General features: G+C 48.3%; 10 protein-coding genes across 10 annotated transcripts; 8 read left to right on the top strand and 2 right to left on the bottom strand.

Moving 5' to 3' along the window:
- Positions 1-241: 241 nt before the first annotated feature.
- GGS22DRAFT_195110 (uncharacterized protein) lies at positions 242-1,871 on the top strand. Its single transcript, XM_047965618.1, has one exon. The coding sequence runs from the start codon at positions 343-345 to the stop codon at positions 1,840-1,842; it is 1,500 nt and encodes a 499-aa protein (XP_047817811.1). The 5' UTR covers positions 242-342; the 3' UTR covers positions 1,843-1,871.
- Positions 1,872-2,150: 279 nt separating this feature from the next.
- Positions 2,151-3,224, bottom strand: GGS22DRAFT_166534 (uncharacterized protein). The gene is made up of 2 exons (XM_047961867.1): positions 2,965-3,224; positions 2,151-2,904 (listed from the first exon to the last, which is right to left on the bottom strand). The coding sequence occupies exons 1-2, from the start codon at positions 3,169-3,171 to the stop codon at positions 2,365-2,367; spliced, it is 747 nt and encodes a 248-aa protein (XP_047817810.1). The 5' UTR covers positions 3,172-3,224; the 3' UTR covers positions 2,151-2,364.
- A 211-nt stretch (positions 3,225-3,435) lies between these two features.
- On the top strand, positions 3,436-5,753 carry GGS22DRAFT_166532 (HSP70-domain-containing protein). Its single transcript, XM_047961866.1, has 3 exons — positions 3,436-3,719; positions 3,798-3,924; positions 3,983-5,753. The coding sequence occupies exons 1-3, from the start codon at positions 3,584-3,586 to the stop codon at positions 5,430-5,432; spliced, it is 1,713 nt and encodes a 570-aa protein (XP_047817809.1). The 5' UTR covers positions 3,436-3,583; the 3' UTR covers positions 5,433-5,753.
- Positions 5,754-8,690, bottom strand: GGS22DRAFT_166528 (N-terminal C2 in EEIG1 and EHBP1 proteins-domain-containing protein). Its single transcript, XM_047961865.1, has 3 exons — positions 8,171-8,690; positions 7,754-7,770; positions 5,754-7,672 (listed from the first exon to the last, which is right to left on the bottom strand). The coding sequence occupies exons 1-3, from the start codon at positions 8,181-8,183 to the stop codon at positions 6,239-6,241; spliced, it is 1,464 nt and encodes a 487-aa protein (XP_047817808.1). The 5' UTR covers positions 8,184-8,690; the 3' UTR covers positions 5,754-6,238.
- Positions 8,691-9,104: 414 nt separating this feature from the next.
- Positions 9,105-12,591, top strand: GGS22DRAFT_28213 (ribonucleases P/MRP protein subunit POP1-domain-containing protein). Its single transcript, XM_047966695.1, has 2 exons — positions 9,105-12,478; positions 12,572-12,591. The coding sequence occupies exon 1, from the start codon at positions 9,430-9,432 to the stop codon at positions 12,190-12,192; it is 2,763 nt and encodes a 920-aa protein (XP_047817807.1). The 5' UTR covers positions 9,105-9,429; the 3' UTR covers positions 12,193-12,478; positions 12,572-12,591.
- Positions 12,592-13,456: 865 nt separating this feature from the next.
- GGS22DRAFT_28221 (FAD/FMN-containing dehydrogenase) lies at positions 13,457-16,041 on the top strand. The gene is made up of 6 exons (XM_047966697.1): positions 13,457-14,043; positions 14,175-14,618; positions 14,665-14,737; positions 14,797-15,403; positions 15,483-15,797; positions 15,872-16,041. Exons 1-5 carry the CDS (start codon positions 13,823-13,825, stop codon positions 15,680-15,682), a joined length of 1,545 nt encoding a protein of 514 aa, XP_047817806.1. The 5' UTR covers positions 13,457-13,822; the 3' UTR covers positions 15,683-15,797; positions 15,872-16,041.
- GGS22DRAFT_28216 (uncharacterized protein) lies at positions 16,042-18,135 on the top strand. Its single transcript, XM_047966696.1, has one exon. The coding sequence runs from the start codon at positions 16,326-16,328 to the stop codon at positions 18,045-18,047; it is 1,722 nt and encodes a 573-aa protein (XP_047817805.1). The 5' UTR covers positions 16,042-16,325; the 3' UTR covers positions 18,048-18,135.
- Positions 18,136-18,679: 544 nt separating this feature from the next.
- On the top strand, positions 18,680-21,098 carry GGS22DRAFT_195107 (heterokaryon incompatibility protein-domain-containing protein; the record flags this gene model as incomplete). The annotated part of the gene is made up of 2 exons (XM_047965617.1): positions 18,680-19,877; positions 20,008-21,098. 2 exons carry the CDS (start codon positions 18,680-18,682, stop codon positions 21,096-21,098), a joined length of 2,289 nt encoding a protein of 762 aa, XP_047817804.1.
- A 742-nt stretch (positions 21,099-21,840) lies between these two features.
- On the top strand, positions 21,841-24,038 carry GGS22DRAFT_28183 (amino acid transporter). The gene is made up of 3 exons (XM_047966693.1): positions 21,841-23,075; positions 23,143-23,540; positions 23,635-24,038. Exons 1-3 carry the CDS (start codon positions 21,972-21,974, stop codon positions 23,774-23,776), a joined length of 1,644 nt encoding a protein of 547 aa, XP_047817803.1. The 5' UTR covers positions 21,841-21,971; the 3' UTR covers positions 23,777-24,038.
- GGS22DRAFT_28190 (uncharacterized protein) lies at positions 24,039-25,392 on the top strand. Its single transcript, XM_047966694.1, has 3 exons — positions 24,039-24,656; positions 24,725-24,967; positions 25,063-25,392. The coding sequence occupies exons 1-3, from the start codon at positions 24,301-24,303 to the stop codon at positions 25,364-25,366; spliced, it is 903 nt and encodes a 300-aa protein (XP_047817802.1). The 5' UTR covers positions 24,039-24,300; the 3' UTR covers positions 25,367-25,392.
- Positions 25,393-25,406: the final 14 nt, after the last annotated feature.

The following is a 25,406-nucleotide window of genomic DNA, read 5'->3' as shown; positions in this document are numbered from 1 at the left end:
AATAAGGATATCTCCCTCTATCCCGAAAATATTTCATGGAACTCGCAAAGAAACAATAACTTTGTTAACAAAGCTCCCTTTTATATCCTATATTTTTACTTATGGTCTTATAGAACAATCGCATTAAACAGATGCAATATGCCATATAAATACTCGGCTTCGAGCACTGTCCAATCGATCTCCCCTCTTCTAAGCTACCGATCCTATTACTCTACAACTCTACAACTCTAGGAGAAGATTTGTTGAACAGTCTTCTTTCCTAGATATCTACTCGAGTGATAGTCGCATACTTGCTCACTTTTAATCACCTATCTAATTTCCCCAGGGTAAAATATCGCCAATATGCCGTGCACCTGTAAACGCTTCACGTTCCGTTACGCTTGTCGTCATAAGGAGCGCGAGTTCGATAGATGCTGGAGATACCAATTCAAGAAGGATTTCCCGTGCCTCGGCGGGGTAGTCTCAAAGTGCGAGTCTCAACCCACACGCATTCCTGTATCTCGGGTGTGTAGCAAATGCTTCGAATTCTTTCTTCATGCATTTGGTAGGAAGGCTGCTTATCATGTAAGTAAAAGATTTCTCGAGTTCAAAGGCAATAATGGACTCTCAAAGGAGGTCCTTGACCCTTCAAAGGTTCCTCTTGAGGCGTACATCTCATCAGCAGAGTTGGCTACGCTAGATTCTACTGTCGTTTATAGGGGTGGACAGTCGAGTGGACAGCCGTTTCGTCCTAGAAGCCCGATGAGAGCAATCCGTTCTCACAATCTTCCATCGCCTGATATTCAACAACCAGAGCCTGTTATCTATCGTAACAGACATGGTGATCGTTCGAAGTCCCGGTCAAAGTCCCGGTCAAAGCCACGCAAGTCTTCCAAAAGGAACCCAATCCCGAGGAAGCCAGTTCCCACTCAGGGTAAAATATCCAAGCGTAACATCTCTCAACCAACGATCCACCGTCCTCTGCCAGATATGAATCCCATGCCATCGGGGAACAGTGACTTCGAATCCTTCCCAGCCATACCAAATGATGCAGTAGTGGAGCACGGGACGAACCAGACTATCGATCTTTCAGACCTTGTTGACAACGAACGCGATGATCACCTTGACCACGACACAGTCAATCACGGCAGAGTCTCCAATCGCAATTTTGACCAGGAATTGCTTCTCCGCCTAACACAAGTATCTGAGGAACCCCGTCCCAAACCCTCGAATGGCTCACTTGCAAAGAAAATCACTAAGATGGCCAATACGACTAAGATCATGGGCTGTCTAAACCCAGATCAGAAAGACTTGCCGAGCGTGCCCACGTTGGAAAAAGCGCCTAAGGTCCCTACCTGGAGAATCGAAACCCCGAGCCCTGAGCCTAGCATAGTTAGCACCGACAGCAAAGGTAAAATTAAACAAGGCCGCAGTAAGAGTGCGCAGCCTCTGTCACGTAAGCGGGATCTTTCACCACTTCCCATGATGCCGGTTCCAGCCACGGCCACGGCCACTACTTATATGTTCCGGGCTCGAGCCTCGTCCGAGTCGCTAAAAGGTGACGTGGACGCCTCTTTGCGCGATACCCTCCAGATTCCACCGCCACCAAACACGGCTAATCTGAAGAGCTTCCGTGAAAAGGGGATCCCCTCTGCCGCTGTCATGTTCGAAGGAAACACCGGAGAAAAGGTAAAGACAGTTGAGAAGTCCCCTGCCATTCTGGTTTCTGTCAGCACACCTTCACCAGCTTATTCGTGCGCTGTGCAATCGTGTTACTGCTCTGAAGGGGATAATGCTCAGACATGTCCTAGCTGTCTCGAAAGGAAGAGATTGGAGCCCGAATTGCAATCGAAGTGGGTGTAAAGCAACTTGATATGAAGGTAGGAAAGGGTGAGTTCGTCTCGTGATAACAGCGACCACAGCTTTTCAGGTAAGTGGTAAGTATATTTGGATACTTGACCTTGTCTTCTGCTTTTTCGTATCACTTCATCTCTTTCGAGCTTTAGAAGTGTTTCGGTAGGTACCTAGGTAAGGAGACGGGCTTAAAGTATCTTATTGTAATAAAAAGGTAGGTAGGTATTTGGAGTTGGGTAAAAATAAAAACGAAATATAAACGATAAGATCGCTCTGGCTAGCATTTTATATAATATATACCTATACCTAACTTTTCCATGTTTGACTCATAAGGACTATGTTAAACGTGATATGGTTCCCATAAAAATGCTTGATGCTATTACAGCATCAATCCTACCTAAATTCAATTCAGAGCACCCAGATCCCACGAGAAAATGGTGACGCACAGATAGATTCCGACCGAAAACGTATGGGTATCATTGAAATATCAAGAAAATAATCGTAAGTTAGGTTAGGTTCTCTCAAATTTCCTCAACTCATTTCCTTGACTAGCTTCCGTACCAACTTCTTCTGCTGTTCAACGCCGAGATTCTTCTCATCCGTCTCCTTTACCGCTCGTCCAACAGCCAACACAGTCTTGACTTTCTCACTATTTACCCATATCTTTCCGTTCCTACCCACAGCAGTTTCAAACGCGAGACCCGCAGCCCCGAGCTCCTCTAGCACAACGACTTTGCCCTCTTCGACGGACTTTCGCATCAAAAGCCGCCTGGCCATTCCTAACGAGATGTCAAATAGCATTCCGCCGTTGAGGGGGCCCAGGCCGTCTGCTTTGCCTGTGCTTGGCGAAACGCATTCGAGCTCGGGGTCCATGTGGCGGTTGGCTAGGCAGACCCTCGCATAGACTAAAGCTCCAGCGTTCAAATTGGGTCGCGTCTTCTTCGTGGCCATTTCGAATGCCAGCTGGGGTAGTATGGCATTGGAAGTGTACCCAGATAACATGACGTAGAAGTAGTCAGTTGCTGAGTGGTGAACAGATCCGATGACTAGGTCACCGACAGTTGGTATATACTGAATAGTCTTTTAGTATGACTAACTTCTCTATTTAACGGAAGTGGGGAAATAGCTTACTCGTCCTCCGTTATACTCAACCCATGTTGAGTTCTTCCTATAATCTGTGACGAGTTGACCGGCGACTGTAGGGACTAACTCGTTTGGAGGGATGTGTCGAAGGCCGGGTCCGAGCCTTAGTGGCTTCTTTGGGTGAGATGGTATTAAGGACGGATCTATTTGATCGCCGGGGAGGACGAATATCCTCTCACTTTGTTCCACTGTCATTCTGATATTGGTGGTTGATGTTATGATGAAAGGTCCGAGTCTGAAAATTTAGTGGGACCTAGTCATGAATCTCGAAGTTGAGGCTGGAGGCTGTTTTTAGCTACTTCTGTGGCTGGTGCGCACTAGGTTCTGAAGTCTTGGCGGTATTTGGAGGGGTTGTTGTGGCTAGGGTTAGCGGCATTGCCATGCAAGTAAGGCAAACAAGGATCTGATTAGGTAGCGCTGAGGGAACTTTAATTTTTTTTCTTTTCGAGATCAAAATTTTGGGCAAGTCACCGAATTCGAATCTCACACCCCCACCACCCACCAACACCGTCAAACTCGTTAGACAGTCTTTTAGACCTTTCGAATAATACAGCAAACGTTCTGACTTCGATATTGAATACCAAGAAAATTCCAAAATTTTGCACTAATGAGCGAAAAAACCACCCAGCCTGGCGTTTCGCCGGATGAACGAGTTGCCATTGGTATATCTTATGGCAATTCGTACAGCTCCATCGCCTGCACGATTGACGATAGCCCTGTCGTAATTGCAAACGAAGACGGAGGTAAGGAGTGACATGTCGAAATCCTGGTTTTTCTAAATTTATAAATCGTACCTATGTAGCTAATTTGTTCCATAACAGACCGACAAATCCCTACCATCCTATCATATGTCGATGGCGAAGAGTACACCGGAAATCAGGCCAAGGCTTTCTTAGTCCGGAATCCCAAGAACACCCTCATTTCCTTCAAGGACTTCCTCGGTCAAGAGTATGTATTTGCTGTAAAATAGATCACCGTCAAATTACCTTACTTATCTTTGCGACAGATTCAAGTCGATTGACCCCACACATTGTCACGCCGCTGCTCATCCCCAGGACTCGACTGGTACAATCTCTTTCACAGTCCAAGACAAGGTAGAAGGAGAAGAACCCTCGAATCTCTCCGTAAAGGACGTATCTACCCGCTATCTACGTCGCCTCATACAATCCGCTTCGGACTACCTCGGAAAGAAGGTCACCTCTGCTGTTATATCAGTACCTACCAACTTCACAGAAGCTCAGAGAGAGGCATTGATCCAATCGGCGAAGGATGCCGACCTTGAGGTTCTCCAGTTGATCAACGAGCCCATTGCTTCCGTCCTTGCCTACGATGCGAGACCAGAGGCCGAACTAAAAGACAAGATAATTGTGGTGGCTGATCTTGGCGGTACTCGTTCGGATGTTGCCGTGGTGGCTTCAAGGGGCGGACTTTACACGATTCTCGCGACAGCCCACGACTATGAGTTTGCTGGTGTCCATTTAGATGGTGTCCTTATGGACCATTTCGCGAAAGAATTTATGAAGAAGAATGCTAACGTCGATCCTCGCGAGAATGCAAGGAGCTTAGCTAAGCTTAAGGCTGAATCCGAAGCTGCCAAGAAGGCACTCAGCATCGGTAACAATGCCAGCTTTAGCGTCGAGAGCTTAGCGGAGGGTATCGACTTCCAGACCACCATTAACAGACTGCGATATGAGACAATTGCGCGTAAGGTCTTTGAGGGGTTTAACCGATTGGTTGACGGTGTCATAAAGAAGGCTGGCTTGGACGTACTCGATATTGATGAGCTGATTCTGTCTGGTGGCACATCTCACACACCTAGAATCGCATCTAATTTCCAGGCGATATTCCCAGAGACCACCATTATCCAGGCCCCTTCAACCAGCGCCAGCGCTGTCAACCCCTCGGAGCTTCAAGCTCGTGGTGCAGCCCTCCAGGCATCGCTAATCCAAGAATACGAAGCTGACGATATTGACCAATCGACACACCCCGCGGTCACGACCGTCAAGCACATTACAAATGCTATTGGTGTCATCTCATTATCTGAGGAAGGTGAAGAAATATTTACACCTGTTATTGCGCCGGAAACCGCCGTCCCTGCTCGCCGAACCGTGCATATCGCGGCTCCCGAGAACGGAGGTAGCGTCTTAGTGAAGGTCGTTGAAGGTGGTACCCACATCAAGGTGACGAAGCCGGAGCCTAAGCCGAAAGAGAATGGCAAGAAAGAAGACGATGACGACGAGGACGATAGCGACTTCGACTCTGAAGAGGAAGAGGAGGAGCACCGAGAAAAGATCTGGAAGATTGGAACTACTTTGGCCGAAGCAGCTATCCGGGACGTCAAGAAGGGAGGAAAGGTCGAAGTCACGATCAACGTCGCGGGCGACCTCGCAGTCACCATCACGACGAGAGAAGTCGGCGGCAAGGGCGGTGTCAGGGGTACTCTAAAGGCTCCATGAGGATAAACTATCTACCTAATGTTTTTACGCCTGCCCCTTTCCCCTTGATTTCGGTCTAATGATATCTATTGAATAAGGGGTTCTGCAATGCTTGGCGTGGCGGGCTCTAGATACGTGATAGATGGACGGGTGGAACTTATGTCATGTGGAATGTGGGATGCATCCGATGTTCCACCGTCTTGGGGGCAGCATACCTACACCTGCTTCTAGGTACGAGGTAGGGCAGACAGGTTATACAGAATAGACGAACGGTATCTTGCACAAAATATCACGATTATTATCTCACTTGACTCAATCAAACGTGCTCGTAAAGAGTTTAAGGTTGTTGATATGATCCATATGATTGATCTACCGTCCATGGACAGTTATAATTATGTAATTCGCAATTTTTTCGCCCATCCTAGGACGCGCTATATATTTTATGTAATCCTTCGCTCGATGTGGTACCGTCATATGACAAAAAAGACGCATGCCATCCCATTCCTACTAGGTACTCCCGCTGCGCTCCGCTTTCTATAGTGTGTATGTAATTCCTTCTAGGATCCCTTGCCCCAGTCATTTCTATCTAAAAAAGCTTAAGTGAAGTACTTGTGAAAGCTAAAGCTGAAGCTATACATAGGGGAGTTATAACGCCGATGAACCTAGCAGTAAATATACGCATGAACATATGAATGGATGTACGAATGCCCCGTACCGTGTTATGTTGCGCAAGAGTAAAATAGGTACGCTTGCTTGCTGGATATATGCCGTACGCAAGTAAATCTTCGTAACGTACCACGACATCCACCCCTACCTCTGGAGCTTCATTACGCAACTCTCCCCGGCAGAGCCCAAGCAACCAAATCCTCCCTCTCCTCATACTCATCCACCTCCTTCGGGCGACGGAAGCCCTCGCGTCCACGATCGCTCCCGAGTGTCGGTGTTAAGCTCGCTAGACTCTCGCTACGGCCGCGCAGGCTTCCCGAGTTACTACCACCGATATCAATGTGCGGGGTATCATGGGTCCCGTCATGGGTATGCGCCATCTCGTCCTTAAACAGCCTACCGCTACCCCGACGACCTCGCCCGCCACCGCCGCCGAGGTGGGTGGTGGTAGATCCCATCACCGTGTGCGAGCTCCCGCCGCTGTACGTTCGGGCGTGGCCTGGCGGGCGCATGCGTCGGATGTCGCTCGGTCGCAAGGTGCTGCCGCCGAGGCCGGCGGGGTTATCGTCGCCACTAGCGCTGCCGCTGTTGCTGTTCGTGTTGCTGTGGCTACTATCCACAGACTGGCGGCTGCTCCTCCTCCGACTAGGCGGCTTGGCGCCGGGTCGCGTCGTATCGCTCCAGCCGTCGCCGCCCGAAAAAATATCCTCGATGCACTCATCCGCGGGCAGTTCACCGGGCTGGCAGGCCCAGCTGGCGGCTAGCGCGCGGCGGTACATGTCCTGAAGCTCGGAGGCGTCGCGAGATTTACTGAGGCTAGTAGGGCCGGGGGGGTTGTTGTTTCTGTTGCTAGAGGTAGGGGAGCCATCCTCGGACGGGGCTTCGACTTGGATTTGTTGGTCATTGCCGGTGCCCGTCATGATGCCGGCGATACCACCGAACATAGGCGCCGTCTTGAGCGCAGGAGCGATGTAGTTTCGTTCACCGTCGATCTGAACCATGAGGATTCCGATCTTGAGTGTGCTATTGATTTTGCTGTCCTGCATCAGGTATCGCCGCACGATGCCCTCCTCCGCCTCATCGTCTACGACGTCGATTTCCTCAGGGTGAGGGGCGCCAGGCGGGCTTGAACCGCCTAGGACGGGAGCGCCGCTGGCGGATTTGCTACTACTCTGCCTCCGATGCGATAGACCCTGCCCGGCTCGCGCATAGTCGAGACTAGCGCTGTTGCGCGCCATGCCACGGCGGGGGATGTTCTCGCTCTCTTCAACATACTCGCTTAGGTTGAGTCGAACGTAACCGAGGGGGATCTTCTCATCGCGACCGCCGGTGGCTAGGGGGAATTCTTGCAGTACCTCGAACTCGATAGGGTAATCGGTTAGATTATTGGCGCGATCGATGGATATGCGCAGAGGCACTATCTTGGAGTAGTTGTAGAGGACGCGGTGGTTAATTTTATCGATGGAACATTTCGCGGTGCGGCCGCGGTGCTCGCTGTGCATGGAATTTGGCATGTGCCATTTTATCGTGGATGTGCCGGCCACGAGAGGCACGTTGTTCAAATCATAGATGGTGAGGTGAAGCTCGAATTTCGGCTACGAGGAAGAGAGGCCATGCCTGTTAGAATCGGAAAGTGTACAAGATAATCGCATAGGATGTGTAGGACGTATATTCACCTTCCGTGCCTTATTGACTATGGGAAAATTCCGCATGTTAGCTCAAGCAATTTCTGGCATTCGCTGCGCATAGCAATGGGTATGACAGCAGAATCAAAAGACATTATGTTTATTAGGTTGTCCTCGTAACTCCGAGCCGCGAGGCAATGTCGAAGAAATTAGAAGACGACGATGAATCAAGGATAACGGAATGAAGAGTAGAAAGCAGACACAAGGATATGATATGTTATATGCTGACACACACACACACGAGACAATACAAAGTTGTCAAAATGACCATAAAGTTACATCTTCGCTTACTGGATGAATGCGAGACAGCGGAATTAAATAGATAAACCAAACGAAAGAGGGAATGCGGCTCAAGAAATAAAGCGAACGACGGCGACGGATTTGGAGGGAACATGCAGGCTTACATACTCAGGGACGCCATAATATAATTAAAGCCGCATTCACCTAAACGGCAGAAAAGAACATGCTACCTGCCGTCTGTCACTAGTAGTAGTCTTACTGATAACAGCATGCAGTCATGCTTTGAGACCGGTTTGGGAATGATGACAGCCCACGCACAGCCTGCAGTCCACAGCATCCAGGGCTGGCAGGGCCGACTAGGTACTCGATATGTAGCCCTGTAGGATACTTGATATAGGTACCTGAAATACCTGTGAAATACCTGAGATAGGCTGTGGCTGTAGTAGGCTGTAGGCTGTCTTCTGTATGCTGTAGACTGACAGGCTGCTGCTAGTAAGGAATGATCAAATCTCTTCTCTCGGCTTCACCGGATCGGGAGGGAAAGGAACGAATCAAGATAACTCGGTAAGGGGGGATTGATTTGAATTAGCTGATCATGTAGGGGAAGGTAGGGAGGGTGGAAGGGCTACCCTAGTTCGTCGTCATTTCGTCATGTTACTGGTCGGATATGTGTGTAGGTATTGAAAAGATAAAAAAAAAAGTCGAGATCGTTGAAATTCCAGAACGTGAAATGGAAGTAACGTGTAACATGATTGATCCTCCACCTGTTTTCGGACCCCCAACTCCAATAATATGCAGTTGCCTCAGCTTGGACGTAAGAGAGATATACTTTGAAGCATGTAGCTAAGACTTTAAAGACGTCATTGCTTCAATATTTTCTACCTAACTTTAGCGATTCAAAAAGGCTTGGCGGACCTGTGATTAAGTACCAAGTACAGTCTCAATATCATAGCGCGAGTATCTCAGCTTTCAAAGTCAATCATAATCCACTAATATCTAGCGGAATTTCTACTAGCCCGGATGCCACTGTGCACTTTACGCGCTCACTAAAGTTAGCGAGATCAGATGCTAGTAACGTGCAAGATCCACTTGTTATCCCTAAACGGTACAACACTAAAAAAAATCACGTCCCGTCTTAGCTAAGAGAAGCATTTGAAGACGCGAAAAGTCCTACGTGTTTAGTGGCTGAGGGCCTGAGGCAGTATCTCGGAATTGGTACATCTCGTATATCGCAACATACGAAATGGGTATACGATAATTATGAAAAGCTTTACCCACTTCGGCTTCACAATTACTGGGTTGTCGGTCCTACTCTGATATTTTGTTCTGGGTCGTGGATCGAGGGGTATACCAACAACTGATACCTCGGATATATCTTCGGATCGAGCGGATCTTAGATCGGGTGGCTTTTCTTGGTAGAGGACAAGATGCCTCCCAAGAATACGCCGTATCCGCAGCCTGCAGAAGCATCAGTCGGAAAGTCTGTCTCAACGAACAAGTCGGGGAATCCAGCACCGCCCAAGCCTAACAAGAGAAAAGTTCCGCCACAGCAAAATGCAGGACCGAATAGGTTGGATAAGGACTCTGACTCTGTTAGAGGTCCAAAGCGTCCAAAGATTCACGAAGTTCGAAGCATTGCCGCTCAAAAGTCTCACGCTGCTTTAAAAGATGGCGAACTCAATGTTCAGTCGTTTGTTAACTCTCTATCATTCGAAATGAATGCTTTAGATGAGAGTATGAGACGTACCAGAACCTCTCAAAGTAGTCGAGCATTTCAGCGTGTACCGTTTAGGATGAGGCGTAGGGCTGCCGCCCATAATTATAAGAAAGTTCCAATACGTCTACGGAAGAGGGCCATTAGGGAAATGGAAGAGGATAATACCCCAACAGTTAATTCCAAGACAAGAAAGCCGAAAACCACAAAAGCTAGGGTACGAGCCGAGACAGCTCGGAGACTAGGAATCCTAGTGAAACGAAAGAGGCTGCAGAAGCTGAAAAGCTCTGGTGCCGATAAGGAAACTATCTCCATAAGAGCTGCGAGACCCAAGATACGGAGGAATACAGTCAATGAGCCTACTATTACAGCTAAGAAATTCAGAAGACGTCAGATTTCAAAGACATGGCTTCCAACCCACTTATGGCATGCGAAGAGAGCGAGGATGACACCTCCCAAGGAGCCATTATGGAGATTTTCGATTCCCATTACGCCAACACAGAAAGTGTACCGGCCTACTCATCGTATTCAATGGGAAAAGGGCGCGATGGCATGGGATATGAGTTATATGAGCACAATTGGTCTATCTGGACCTCAGAATAGCGTTCAAAATATTATTAGGTCGTTAGGGCTTACACAGGAAGCTCTATGGAATGACAAGGCGAAACGTTGGAGATCAGGCAACATGCATTGGTCTGGGATGTTAACTAGGCGAAGCAACGAAAGTGTGCAAACCATCGGTCCGGCGACCGTAATCTGGAATCCGGAAAGAGAGGTTGACGATGCAGATAAACGGAAACAATTCAGGCAACTTTATATTCGCATTCACCCATCTGCATTCTTAGAGCTCTTCAATGAAGTTCTACGACTCGCGAAAGCCCAAAATCCTCGACCCTATGTAGAAGACCTGAGGTTTGAGATAGGAAGTATTGACATTACTGGTCCTGACTCCACAGAGGCTCTTCTAGGTGTCCTCAAGGCTTATCCTTCAAAGTCAGACGGGAAAGAGCTCCATGTTTCAAAATTCGAATCTCTCGCCGGCTTAAAGGATCCAGGCACGTTGCCTTTTGGATGTATCTTAGCCTTCTCTGTCGCAGACCCTCGCCTCCACTATCCGCCACGACAGGTAGCTCTTCCAAAGGCGGACGACTCTAATGCACAAAAAGCGCTTCTAGAAGCGATCTCTGGTTTCCGCAAAGAAGAATCGACTAATCCCTATCAACTATTCGATAGAGACGCACGATTCAAGGCTTCTAAGCTTCCGTCGCAACAGTCTCTTAATCGCCGGCGCAGCAAGGCCACCCCAGGAACCAACCTCAAACCTACTATGATCGATCCTCCTATCCCCATAATACTACTTGCTTCTCGCCATTCCAAAGATGCGCAATCAGCTGGTACCTGGACATTGATGTTACCGTGGAAATGTGTGCTTCCTATTTGGTACAGTTTGATGCATTATCCATTATCAACTGGCGGCAACCCTTGGTTCGGAGGTTTAGATGAAATCAGGCATCTCACATTTGAACGAGGCCTTCCATGGTTTCCCGGAGACTTGCCCGGCACAGATGCTGGTAAAGTCTGGGAATTAGACGAACGAAAAGCGAGGCAGAAAGCGTGGGATCGCAGACCCAAAGCCAAACGAGTCAATTGGGAATCACTTGACTTAGGGGCAGGACGGAAAGGTGAGGTGGGAGTAGGATGGAGTTGTGACTATGAAGTACTCCTCGGTCTCAAAAAAGCAGACGAGCTTAACAGAATGTCGATTGATAGAAAAGAGGGGGATAAGGGACCAAATGAATCCCCCCAACACGGGGGACAAGCAGCGCTCGTGAACCCTTTAGAAAGCCTCACGCAGCTTTCCAAATCCACATTTACTGCTCACCAATTACCCACATCTGAACCGCCCCCTCCAACCTCATTATCGACAGTGAGTATCAGGATTTTAGGGCGCGGGATAGCGAGTACATGTGCCAGGATCTATCGACTACCAGACATAAAACCTATCGCCTCTTCAACGCGGGTGGAAGTGCCAGCTACAAACCCTCGTTATAAGAAGATTGAGGGCAAAGTACCTCCTAATTTGCGCGACCAGTGGCTAGCACAAAAGCCATCCAAAGGGAATCCTAGAAAGAAAGTCATCGTAAAAGAGGACTTGGATCTAGAGACGCGGCAACAGTTGATTGCACGGCAACTCCTTAGCCTACCGGACACATACCCACCAGCTCCTCCCAACTCCGAAAATATCCAAGGTCACCATCCCTTATGTCCTGGTGAAGAAGACTTGATCGGATTTGTGACAACTGGGAGCTTCAATCTTAGGGATGGAAGAGGTGATGCAATCGGAAGTTTGTCGGCGACAAAAACAGCGGAGGAGCTTAGACGGTATAAAAACAAGAACGACCCCGCCATCCAACTTTGCGTGGTCAGAAACGCGGGTCAGAATGTTGGTTGGCTTGCGAGGTGGGAGTTGATTTAAACTTGTCGATACCCATGAATATGCAAAAAATCCAATCGAGTATTCTATGCAGCAACCTCCCTAGTCCATTCGTGTTAGACTACGGCACAGTAGTCTGACCAGTCTAAGACGGGAAGGCTACTACCATACAAATTCATGTCATTAGGACATTTGTGCGCAGGATAGTCAGGCCACTAGGTTGGTTCTTGATCAATGTTACTATTGCTAATGTTATTGTAATAGGCAATGAGGGTGTCTTCGACGTCGCATGTGGAGACTCCTTGTTTGTTCTTGTTTGCCTTGCTTGGTAGGTCGGTCCTTATCCCTTGTCCCTTACGTCGCATCCATCACAACAGCCCTATATGTGCAATGTAATTTACAAGTATTAATATGTCAATAGTAAAGATTCATTCTAGCATTTCCTGGACCTTATAATACCTACCTGGGTACTTGCTAACGAATGGGGTTGTCGAATAGGCGGCATATCTTCCAAACTGTGACACGCTCCACCAACGAGATACTCACACAATGAAGACCTGAGACATAATATAGGATTTTACCATAAACTTGAGCATTTCCAGTAGAAGTCATCATAAATTATCTAAGTATACACTACAATTGGTCATTTACTAAATTTAATCATTCGATATAGCATTAGCCATTTTCCACTTCGCTCCTTGTTTTTATACAGCTGATCTGCCAAGGCCCCCCTTATCCTTTTAGCGTATGCTTCTCGTGCGCTGCTGTACTCGGTTACACGCAGTCACGCCCCTACGCATTCATGTATCGTCTCCTGATGATCGACAAGTTGGAATCCCAAGCGCTGTATTTCTTATGTCACCAATTACCGGAATTAGCGGGGTGTTACATCGGTGCCATTGTCCCTGGCTCGTTTTAGTCTGGGGGTCGTCGACTTAACGCTAACAAGCTAGCGGATCAAGAGGTAGATTTGGGGATTGAGGTTTCCTGACCATTCTGCCATTGAGGATCGTCTATCTCTCCCCAGCTAGCTAGGCTGGCTAGGTTGTTAGCACGGCGGGCCCTGCCACGGTTAGATATCTCGCCGAGATCTTTGGACGGTTGTTGCTGCGGTCATGGGCGCCGGGCAAGGCAAGTGCCCCGTTGCCTCGATGGACGATCGTATCACAGGCGACTCTTTTGTGATGCCGAAATCTGTACGTCACATCCGAGGCATACCACCACCGACGAGGGGACAGGCAGATTGAGACCTTGTACTCCCGCAGGTACAGATCGTCGCCGCTTCCTCGATCGTTGATACGTCAGAACCTCAAATATGGCTGGGGAACCCTAGCACCCACGAGGATGGCAATGAAGAATTGCGTACCATATCAGTTGGAGAAAAAGTTGGGGTGGGAAAGGGCAAGCCAGCTGGGTCGCGATCACGAGGAAATCGAAAACCAGGTGCCTAGGTAGGTAGGTAGGTTGGCTGGTTGGTATGTATGCTGCTTCATCGCTTCCTCTTTACGAATACAAAGAGGCATGACTTCCGCATGCTGCGGGTTGAGTTTCGCCCAGCCCTTCTCGCCCGGCTACCAGGAATTGAAGTTCCTCGACCCAACTTAAGCCAGAGCTTAGTCTGACTTCTGCCAAGCCGACCAGGGGACGATAGTACCGTTGCGGTTCTTTCACGATGCCGACTCTGAATCAAGCCCTCGTCTCTGTCCTCGCCCTCGCCGGTGCTGGGAATGTCTTGGCGGAACCGTATAACACTTTCGATGGCGATGGGTTTCCTGCTTGTAACGATGTCGCGCTCATCCACAATGCTACCAGCGTCGATGATATCGTGGATTACGTGAAGAATGCTGCCGCAAATAAGACGCCTATCAGGGCTTCGGGTAAAGGACACATGTGGTGAGTATAACCATGTGTGCAGCTCGTCTTTTTATACATCGATCCATTCTATTCTATCTTCACGTGGCCTTAGTACTTCGGAAAGTTTCTGGAAAAGTCAAATAGCAATTCTAACTTGAAAAATCCGTAAGGTATGACACCATGTGCTCAGATAACCCGGCGACCGTCATCGTCCGAACGGAGTTCGTAAACAAAATCGAGAACTTCTCACTTCCCGCGGGTGCCGAGTCCGGGACAGTCGATATCGAAGCCGGCGTGACGTTTCTTCAGTTCGCAGAGTACCTGCACGCCAATAACGCTTCCATGGGATATACCCTCGTCAATTGGAATATCACGATGGCCGGTGCAGTGGCTATGGGTGGTCATCGTTCGGCTATCCGAGAGGACTCAATGGTGGCGGCTGGTGTACTGTCACTAGATATTGTCAATGGAAACGGTGATATTGTGACAATTTTAAAGGACGACAGTAACGACGACTGGTTAGCAGCTTCAACCTCTTTGGGCCTTCTAGGCGTTATCGTTCGCATGAAATTCAAGATTTATCCAGATTTCAAGGTGTTCGCGCAGCAAAAAACGTACGTTCTGCTCCCTCTTAAGTTACTTTTGACTAACGGAAATTAGTTTGGATGAAGATGATGTCCTGAACGGCGATATCTATGGCATGATTGCTCCCTATGCCACAGCCAACTTTTGGGTAAACAATCTCGACTGTAGCCGATTACCTACGATATTCTTTATACTAACATAGCATAGTGGTGGCCGTACATGAAGAAGTTCCACTGGCGATACTACGACGAAGTCCCCTCCACACTCAGCGATCAGCAAGGATTCCAAAATACATTCTCCCTATCGGATGCCGAGGCCAACATCGCCAAAGCGGCGCTCGAAAGCGGGAAGTACCTCGCAACCTCGAACATGTTCTTCGAAACCACCGCGTTCGCGCTATGGTCCGCCCCCAACTTCCGCGAGAAGACGACGCAGCAAGCGGTCTTATCTTGGCCTGTATACGGCTGGAACTACGATGTGCTAATCGGAGGCCTGTACCCCGACCAGAAGCCCGAGTGGGAGCTAGGCCTGCACGGCGCCACCATGGAACTCGCATTCCCTATCACGCAGGCCAACGCCATGTTGAAACGCGTGCGCCAGGCGTTTGACGACGAGCTAAAAAAGGGCCTCGTTATGACGAGTACCTACCGCAGCGGTATCAATATCAAGTTCGGCAGGCCTTTCTACAATTTCTTGGGCCAGGTCACGTATAACACATCCGATGGCGCCGATTGGTCTAAAGGAGCTATTATGTTTGATTTCCCGACTTTTAAACCGACTGTTGGTGATAAGAAGCGTTTCAACGAAGACTTCTGTATGTGCCATTCTTATATTTTCTCTCTTATGAGCTACTTAGTATTTTCGGGTTGGCTAATAGTAGTCATAATATCTAGATCCGAGATTAGCAAAAACTCTGATTGACGAGTTCCCATGCCGACCGCACTGGACCAAGAACACGCGCGAGGTATTTACCAACGCCACCAAGAACCTCGACCCCAGTCATCTAGCGAGATTTAAGGCTGTCCGTGAGAAGTTCGATCCCCAAGGCATTTTCAAGAGCATTGTTGGAGAAATATTGGGCATGTATGACTGAGTATCGAAATACTTATGATAGAATTAGAGCTATCCCCATATGTCATTTTGGGGTCTTGCTATACACTGTCTTTACAGTTGTCACGACAGGCCAACATGTATCTAGCCTATGATTTGTACGTACAGATGATAATGTTAATTGTCTTCTTTATGAGATTTGGGGAATATTCGTACTAAATGGATAAAGAAGGGCAATCCAGGGGCACGTTGCGATTCTTTACTTCCATGCTTCAGCAACTGCCAGCAACACTTATTGATTATGTAGGTACTCGATAGTTACATGGGTATTAGTCTTTTGAGGTCACTAGCCGACCTTGCGAGCACCGTGCTCACGATACCTTCCAGGCATACAATCCTGCCTCAGCAGCTATGAGATGTTGCCACCGCATCCAGGTAGATGGAGTATTACGGGGCGTTGTCCAATTCATCGCGAAATCCGTAATAGTGACAAATATTATTAACAGTTCAACCCGAATGCGTTTCTTCGTCAACAAAATACTAACACGCTTTCTTTTGTAACTTTTCTTGTTAAGATCCAGCTCAGAAATTCACATTTGACGATCACAAACAATTTTCCCTGTCTTCGACTGTCAACTCATAGCTTGTTTCTTTACCTACCTCTGCGTATTCACAAGCGAGACGAAATGGAGCCTCAGCAGGAGTCCTTGGCCAACCAAGCCCCCGACTCTCATGTAAATCTTGTTGATGGATCTCAACAGGATCATGTCATGACATCTCCCCGAATTGAAGCGTTTAGCTCTAATGAACTACCGGATATGGAGGATGACACGACGGGCATAGAGTCTCATAACTATGTTGGCGATGGCGAGACCCCAGCACCTGTCATCATGACATCTCAGCCTTGTGCGACGGCCAACTCAAGTGATCTACCAGCTGTGAGTAATTATACTATAAATGAAGAGATAGAGATGGAGGATGCTGCTCCGCTTCGAAAGACATCCCATAACAGCACATCTCTGGCACCTATCTTGCCTCGTTTCTCCAATCCACCAGAGCACGATGACAGCCATGGCGACAAGATGGATTTGGATAGCTATATCGCGGCCCAGAAAGACTGTGATAATACCGGAAGCTATCCCACTACACCCCGGCATCAACCGAAGAGCTTTCGAACACCAACACTTTCCCGCGTATTGACTCCTCGACAAGTTGAACGGCACGGTGGCCATGTCACCACTTCAACAGTCACCCAAGCATCCACGTTCTGCAACCCCAGCATAGGCGAAGGAATCCCCAGTGCACCGAAACGACGTTGGTCTCCCTCGCTTCTGGATGACTTAGCCGATCAGCTGGACGCCTCAGTCCCAACGGACATCCAACGCGAATATGTCTTCTCTAACCTAATCGACAAGCTAACACGGGCCTGGAGAGATGTCCTCGAGCTCTACGGGATGCGTCTTGGACTCACAGAAGCCTTCAACACGCCCTTCGTCCCTGACGTCGACACGATCCGAGAAAACGCCATGCGCTGGTGGGCACCTCTCGACGAAATCGCCGACGCAACTGAGTCAGAGCTGCTAGAGCAGTGGCAACACCGCTGCAGACGAGTGATACGTAGATACCAAACCGACATGCGACGCGACCTCGTCGCAGAAGCCCGAGCCAAAGCCCGTGGCATCAGAGACCAAGTCCTAGCTTCTGCTGCCTTGATCCGAGACCAGCCGACATCTAACCCGGATTCCCCGCGCACACCAGCTCGTCTTCGGATCCCCTCCACTCCAGCTTCTCGCTCTCATATGTTTGCCCTCCCGCTCTCCCTCCCCAATACCCCCGATAGCAAAAAACGGCCTGCGCCGCTCGATGTCGATGCGTTGCGCTCGCATATCGAGGGTCTTAGTCTTGGCGGGGTGAGGGCTAATGATGGTAACGGCTTTGATAATCCACGTACACCGACGAGCACCAAACGGTTCAAGCGAAATGGCTTGGATGCATCAGTGTCGAGGGAGCCGTTGGCGCTGCCGAAGGGATTGACTACGCCGGCGCGGAGACGAGTTGGGTTCCGTGAGATACCGCCGTTAACACCGACAAGGCCGTGGCGGAGAGCGAGGGTGCCGACGCCGAGGGCTGTTGATGAGGGGGAGGAAGATGTGGATATGGAGGGGGAGGCTGAGGGGCAGGTTGTGGGACATATTGGACCGTATCCTGTGATGGAACCGCCGAGTCAGGTGGAGGTTGAGGATGAGGCTGAGGCTGGGACTGATTCTGGGGCTGAAGCTGATGTTTCCGGTGAGGGAGATGATGAAGAGGAGGAGGAGGGGGGAGATGAAGAGGAGAGTGTAGATGGGGATGGAGATGAGGACGAGGATATGGAGGACGGCGATGATGTGTTTACCTCGTGTAAATGATCGCTTTGCTACATACACACCTGAGATCGGGCTAGTTCAGTGGCGTCATAGGCAGAGAGGGGGTTTCCGTTTGTATTTTCTTTTTACGTGTTTTGGTCTACGCAGCCGAAGCGTCATGGCCCTGGAAAGGGGTAGCTATCGTCACTGAATGATACCAAGAACTTAAGTTTTTCAGTATGAGAGTCATCGTCTTTACAGAGTTTTCTCTGGCTAGATCGATGAATTATCGTACAGAGGCAGGTGTAACAACTGCTGTAATTGTATATGTGAGATTAATAAATGTTGCAGGATTTCCAGTTTACACAAGTGTGGGAAAAAGGGGGTGGTTGAATTAGCAGATAAGGTATCTAGGTACCTTAAGTACCGGTACTTGAATTCGAAGTACTTACCGCGGGGTCGTACCACTCCATTATTGTGTCTCAGCTGGGTCAACTCCGATAGGTTCATGTCCATTGATCTCCTGCACCTCGTGGAAGGCGAAGGGTTGTATTATGTACTAGATACCGTCTTAATGCAGCTGCATCTTTTCCTGGACTGGAGTAGCTAAGGCACTTGGGTTTCGGTTATCTACAGTTCAATTCTATCAACAGATAGCCACCTATGCCTATTACACAACGTTAACTCAAACGACAATGAAAGACCAGCGCGCACAACCAACATTAATCGGTTCCATACTGGAGGATCTCTCAAAGAGAGATTCCCGGTTCCGATTCATCAAAGAGTCATTTGACGAGTTTCGGTATGGAGAATTCGCAAGGCAGCTAGAAGCTATTGCTTCAAACCCAGCAAGGCCTGATGAAGACCGAAGCTCTGAAGAAAAGTATATGGGTTCATATTTAGCATATCTCTCCAAAGACCTCATCAATAGCACGATATATGAACTTCTTAATGTGTTTGACATCGATCTCACCCTGGATCAAGTTTTAGAGGCAGACGACGGGAATGTTGGTCTCTTGAAAGCATTGCATAAGATATCGGAGAGCCTAGTACCACAACCAGCAAAGACGGCGTCGCTAGACAACCCAATTCCAAATCCCCAAAAGAGAGGTAACTACCAATATCCAAACCGTCTTCAATCATCGAATATCCGAGTCCTACGTATACAACCAGGCCTTAATGGAAGCCTTATAGAATGCCAACTCGAAGAACGTAATATCGATAACGACAGTATTGAAGAGGCTTTATCTTATGTATGGGGGAAACCCGTCTTCGATAAGACTATTACCATTGACGGCATCCCATTCGATATAACTACGAACCTATACAATATTCTTCATAGACTGCGCCGAAAAGATATAACTCGGATGATCTGGATCGATGCTATCTGCATAAATCAATCAGATGTAGAGGAAAAGGGACACCAAGTCCGGCTCATGAGAGATATCTACTCAAAAGCGTTAGAAACAAACATATGGATAGGCGACTGGCCCACAGAACAGATGATTCCCAGATCAGACCTGATGGAAAACCCCGGGAATATTCTTGCTCCCGTTCCTGAAAACTTTGGTGGTCACTCGATGGACCAATATGATCTTGTCCACATACTGAAGGAATGCCTCGAATATCAAATAACTGATACTTGGGACGAAATATGGCTAAAACTAAACATAATGCTCGTTCGCTGTGTAAATGTCATCATGATGCACGAATGGTGGGAGAGAACGTGGACGATACAGGAAGCTGCGCTACCACCAAATGAACCGATTATACATTTCCGCAGCTATCAGTTTCCATATAATACCCTGGTGGCGGCTACAAATGCTGCTACAAAGTTGTTCAAGGATATTGTTAAAATACATCGCGTCTGTAACTTCACTGAGGCGACTTCCAGTAGGTACACCTTTTTGCCCCTCTTCTTTTAGGCCACCCCCCATCCTCTGATGAACACCAGTGATGAAATCTCTTATGAAATTATCTATAAGAAAACAAGTACTAAGGATTGAGTTAATTTCTATAATAGTGACTAATATACATGTTGCGTTCAATACTCAAGTTTTACACTGGGGAGCAAATCGTGGAAGTGAACCACTTCTCCGTATGCTGCGCCCCGAGAAAGGGGAAGAAACGTTTATAACAAACCCTTGGGACAGGTGTTTTTCATTCCTTCTCTCGGAAAGTAGTACCTACCGCGCTACAGATCCGCGTGATAAGATTTTTGCATTGGAGTCTCTCACAGTGGAAAGTGAAAGACTACTCATTAATGTGGATTATAATGAATCTACCGAAGCTGTGTTCAGGCGCATCACAGCCCGATACTTGAATCAGTTTCCAGGAGATCGTCTTTTGCGTTACAAACTATCCATTGAGCCTAATAGCAGCTTCAACGGAAACGCCCCAGGTCCATCCTGGGTTCACGATTTTGCATACTCCGATGCGAGAAAACAGAGTATAAATATGGGACAGATAGATCTTTACGGGCACCTTCTGCGTAATTCTCCGGTGTACGAACCCTTAAGCGGACAGGCTATATGCTTTGCAACTCCAAAGACTCTCTTTTGCTCGGGGATTTCTACAAGTGCCATTTGCACTGCGAAGCTGATCACAGACCTGGGCGAAAACCCTTGTAAGGGTTTATGTCGATTCTTGGAAGGTTTTCTTAGTGAAGCGCTTGAGGAATGGATAGAGGGGGCCACAGCCGACAGCTTGCTCGAAAGTCGGATGTCATTCCCTGCTGAGGATGATATCATGAAGCTTCTCACTTTAGGCTCACCTCTATGGAGAAAATTCTCAGAAGAACCCAACTCCATGATATTGGCGGAGAACTATAAGTACATGAGCGGGTTATTCTCTAAAATCACCGGGACGTACTTATTTGCTACAAGGGATCAAACCATAGGGCTTGCGACAGCACCAGTACAGAAAGGCGATATCCTCTCCATCATCCACCGATACCCAGGTTACGTCATTCTCAGGGGGGTAAAGTGCCAGGGTGAATCGCAAGATGTTGAAAAGTATCGGATCGTTGCACGTGCGGCCATCACCGAAAACCAGGATAAAATGAGAGCTCGGATAGACAAAGGTCTCCAAGAACGCGTCTTCCAGATCATCTAAATGGATGTTATATGACTGGCAATAGTCGTTAGCTCATAAGAATCAAGTGTGCGAATGAAAAGTGGATTTGTAGCCAGTGAAAAAGGGGGTGACTGGCTTGATTTTGTACTACCACACTATCGGAAATGTGTGGGGGTCCGTGCCAAGACGTGGCTTGTAATAGTGGACCGATGGGATATCAAGCGGACATAAGTCACAAGCTTCTTATGGTCAATTTACAAACAGAATACAGAAAGATCAACTATTGTCAATAAGTTGATAGGCATAAGCGACCTGAGTGTTACAATCCACGACTGATGTAAAGGTTACCCAGATCTTTGTGATACCAATCGCTTAGCACAGGCGATCAGTTCTAAGGTTATACACGGATACATACCTAGGTAAGTCGAGGATAGCGACGTGCATGAAGGATGAGGGTAGATCAAATGAACTATCGATTTTCTCAATATCGAAATATTATATCAGCTGGTTATCTAGGCAGAGATAAGACACTTTCCGCCCGGTTATATACCACTACTCAGTGGTTATCCGCACGGATAGTGCGGGTGATACGGGTGATGCAACTGGTAGAGCATATGGCGTGCGAGAACTTCAACAGGGCTGAGTGGTAAAAGTGAAACAACATGATTGCGCAACCGCGATCGAGAGGCGTCTTTGTCAGCAGATCAGGCATTTGGAAGTCAGATGGATTCAAAGGCGTCATTTTCGATCATCGCCAAAATGATAGAAAAGAAAAAGGAACATAGTCTTCTACCTTGAAGAGTTCTTGGCTGGCTCTTTTCTCGACCAATTAATCAACCGTTCCGGGAGACATGATAGATTCATTTTCGAGACCTAGACCAGTGATCGGCAACGATATTCCGAGTTACCAAAATGACTACTTCTAGCGGCGAAAATAGCCCCCTTTTAGGAGGAGATGCGATAGATCGCGCTTCGATACAATCTTCCACATTTAAACCTCCAACTGATGATGGCGAAGACGGGCCATCTTCGCCGCCCGAATACGGTAACCTCGAGGACGACGTCTTACCCGAAGAATCCGTGCTGGGCCGGAATATCGACTGGAAGAGTGCCTATATTATCGCCATTTCTAGGGTCATTGGCAGTGGCATCTTCGCAGTTCCGGGCGTGATCCTAACCTCCGTGGGGAGCATAGGTCTTTCGCTGTCTATCTGGATTCTAGGTGCCATAATAGTCGCATGTGGACTTACGATATCTTTAGAATATGGATGCATGTTACCTCGGTCCGGTGGTGATAAAGTATATCTTGAGTTTACCTATCCAAGGCCCCGATTCTTCGCCTCCACCATGATCGCAGTACAAGCTGTTCTCCTAGGATTCACCGCAAGCAACTGCATTATATTTAGCCAATATGTGCACTTCATATTCGACGCCGAGCCTAGCGATTTTTCTAAGAAATCTCTCGCGGTTGTGGTGATCACTGTCATCACAATCATCCACAGCGTCTGGTACAAGGCCGGTATACGCATTCAGAACTTCTTGGGGTGGATTAAAGTAGGACTGGTATTGTTCATGGTATTTGCAGCTCTCTATGTCGTGATATTCAGGCCGGAACAGGAAGATTCGGATGTACATCCAACGAAAATACACTCTTGGGAAGGGTTATGGGAGGGAAGCGACTGGAACCCCGGAACTATCGCGACATCACTCTTCAAAGTCTTCTACTCATATGCCGGCCTCTCGAATCTGAATAATGTTATGAATGAGGTCAAAGATCCGGTTAGAACGCTCAAATCTGTTTCGCTCACTGCCCTTTTCACAGCGTTGCTCCTCTACTTGCTCGCGAACTTGGCCTATTTTGCTGTCGTACCGATCGAAGATATCAAGCAGAGTGGTCAACTAGTTGCCGCCTTATTTTTCGAACGAACCTTTGGTCCGAATGTTGGCAAGAGATTTTTGCCTATGGCCGTTGCACTCTCAGCCGCAGGCAATGTGATGGTGGTCACATTTGCGGTGGTAAGTCTTTCGCCAATGGCACAACAAGACCATGTTAAGAAAGATCAAGAATCTAACTGCATTTCAGGCCCGTTTAAATCAAGAAATCGCTCGTGCCGGATTTCTGCCATTTTCCAGATATCTGTCTTCGACAAAACCGTTCAATTCACCCTTAGGCGGTCTCATCGTACATTATATTCCCTCGGTACTTGTTATCATACTACCGCCATCAGATGAGGTATATTCTTTCATATTGGAAGTCGAGGGATACCCTGGGCAAATATTCGCACTTGCGACATCAGTAGGTCTCGTTTGGCTACGGTACAAGAGGCCGGATTTGAAAAGGCCTTTCAAGGCTTGGATACCAGCCGTCATCTTTAGAATACTGCTATGCCTTGCTCTTCTTGCAGCGCCATTCTTTCCACCTTCACATCCGAAACCCGATGGTCTCTGGTACGCAACATACGCAGTTGTTAGTGTCGGTTTGTAAGTGATAGTCCATTTCTTCCTAATGCACCGATGGCGGCATCGCGGATTTCACATCGCGGATTTCAAATCCTAGTAGCTGACAAATTTACAGACTCCTTTTCGGGGTCTTATACTGGCTAGTATGGACAGTTATATTACCCCGACTCGGGCACTATACGCTGGAAGAGAAGCAAGAAGTTTTAGACGATGGGACGACTATCACTGTGCTGACGCACGTACCAAGGGTCGAGTAATCGTACCATGTTTTTCTATACACGCGTAACGACGGGACGCAATAGTCAATAGTGATTGTGCAACTGGAACGCTCCAATTAATGTAATGATATGCTGGGTCGGAGCAACAGAACGAGAAATGGAGAACAAGGGGGGACAAGCTTACAAATAGAATAGCATTTCTAATCAGTGCCCACCCATAGGAATCTAGATGCATCAATGCCGGCGCATGACGTCCTACCAAAAACCATCCGCGGTACTTGCGCAATGCTCACAGGGGTATTGCGTGCTCTGCCGCTTTGCGGGGGAAGCTTGGAGAGCTACTATGCTATCTACTTAGTACCTAACTTGGGAGGTCATTCATTGAATTAATACTGATAAGTATATATGAGGTAGCATCCGCCGAAGAGGAAGACGACCTATTCCCAGATAGACAAGTATAAAATACCAAGACTCGCCTCCATCCCATCGACTCACAATTCCTTATCGAAGCATATCAGCTTACTACACACAACAACACGAATCATAACCTGAGTACCTACACAATGGCTTCTCCTGACGTCCAGCTTCCCAGAGCCGCGCCGACCTTGGCGGCCGGACTGTCGACGGCATCTACAAGCCAACCGAAAATTGACGTTGATACGATCCTCAACTATCACAAAGATAACGAGGACGGCTCTCCTCCCCAGCCAACATACACCGACAGGCCTAGCACATACGAACGTCCCGTTGATAGTCACCCTGCTCATATCACCGACATCCGAGGCCACGAGTCCGAGTACACGCTCGACGGGAACGGATTCCAATATGTCCCGCACGTGGCACAGGAGACTGAATTCTTAGACGACGAACATATCAAGGCTGTGTATTACCCGGAGACCGAGCAGCTGCTTAAGGATGTGTTAGTTGCCTTGAAGATATTTAAGCTTCATCCAAACACCAGTATAAGCTGACTTACGATAACAACAGAACCGGCGCGTCGAAGATTTTCATCTTCGACCACACCATCCGCCGCCAGCCGGCCGATGAGCGAACCGTGGACCGCGCAGCCCTACGTGGTCCCGTTCAACGAGTTCACATCGACCAAACGTACGCCGCATCCCTGTCGCGAGTGCCGCATCATCTCCCAGCTGAGGAAGCATCCGAGCTGCTTAAAGGCCGCGTCCAGATCATCAATGTCTGGAGGCCCATCAAGACCGTTCTCCGAGACCCGTAAGTCGCCTCCTGTTTGAGCACTCTCCCATATTTTAAAATGAAATCATATATTCCCCAACCAGACTTCAAGTCACCAAACTAACAACCCTTAGCCTCGCCATCGCAGAAGCCTCCTCCGTTAGCGAATCCGACCTCGTACCGATCGCGCTAATCTACCCGAACCGCAAGGGCGAGACATTCGGGGTGCGATACTCACCGGCGCACCGATGGTACTACAAGAGCAAGCTGACGCCGCAGGAGGTGTTGCTGATCAAGTGCTTCGACTCGAAGACGGACGGGCGCGCGCGCCGGGTCCCGCACACGGCCTTCTCGGACCCGCGCACTAAGGACGATGTGCCTAAGAGGGAGAGCATCGAGGTTCGCGCTTTGGTGTTCCATCCTGATGATCGCGATTAAGTGGTACGTACCGCGATGAGGGAATCGGGGTTTGGAAGTG

Source organism: Annulohypoxylon maeteangense, assembly GCF_022496945.1.
Source record: "Annulohypoxylon maeteangense strain CBS 123835 unplaced genomic scaffold GGS22scaffold_11, whole genome shotgun sequence".
NCBI classification, from domain to species: domain Eukaryota; kingdom Fungi; phylum Ascomycota; class Sordariomycetes; order Xylariales; family Hypoxylaceae; genus Annulohypoxylon; species Annulohypoxylon maeteangense.
The sequence above is the reverse complement of the archived record's forward strand: the minus strand, read 5'-3'. Positions and strand labels throughout refer to the sequence as shown.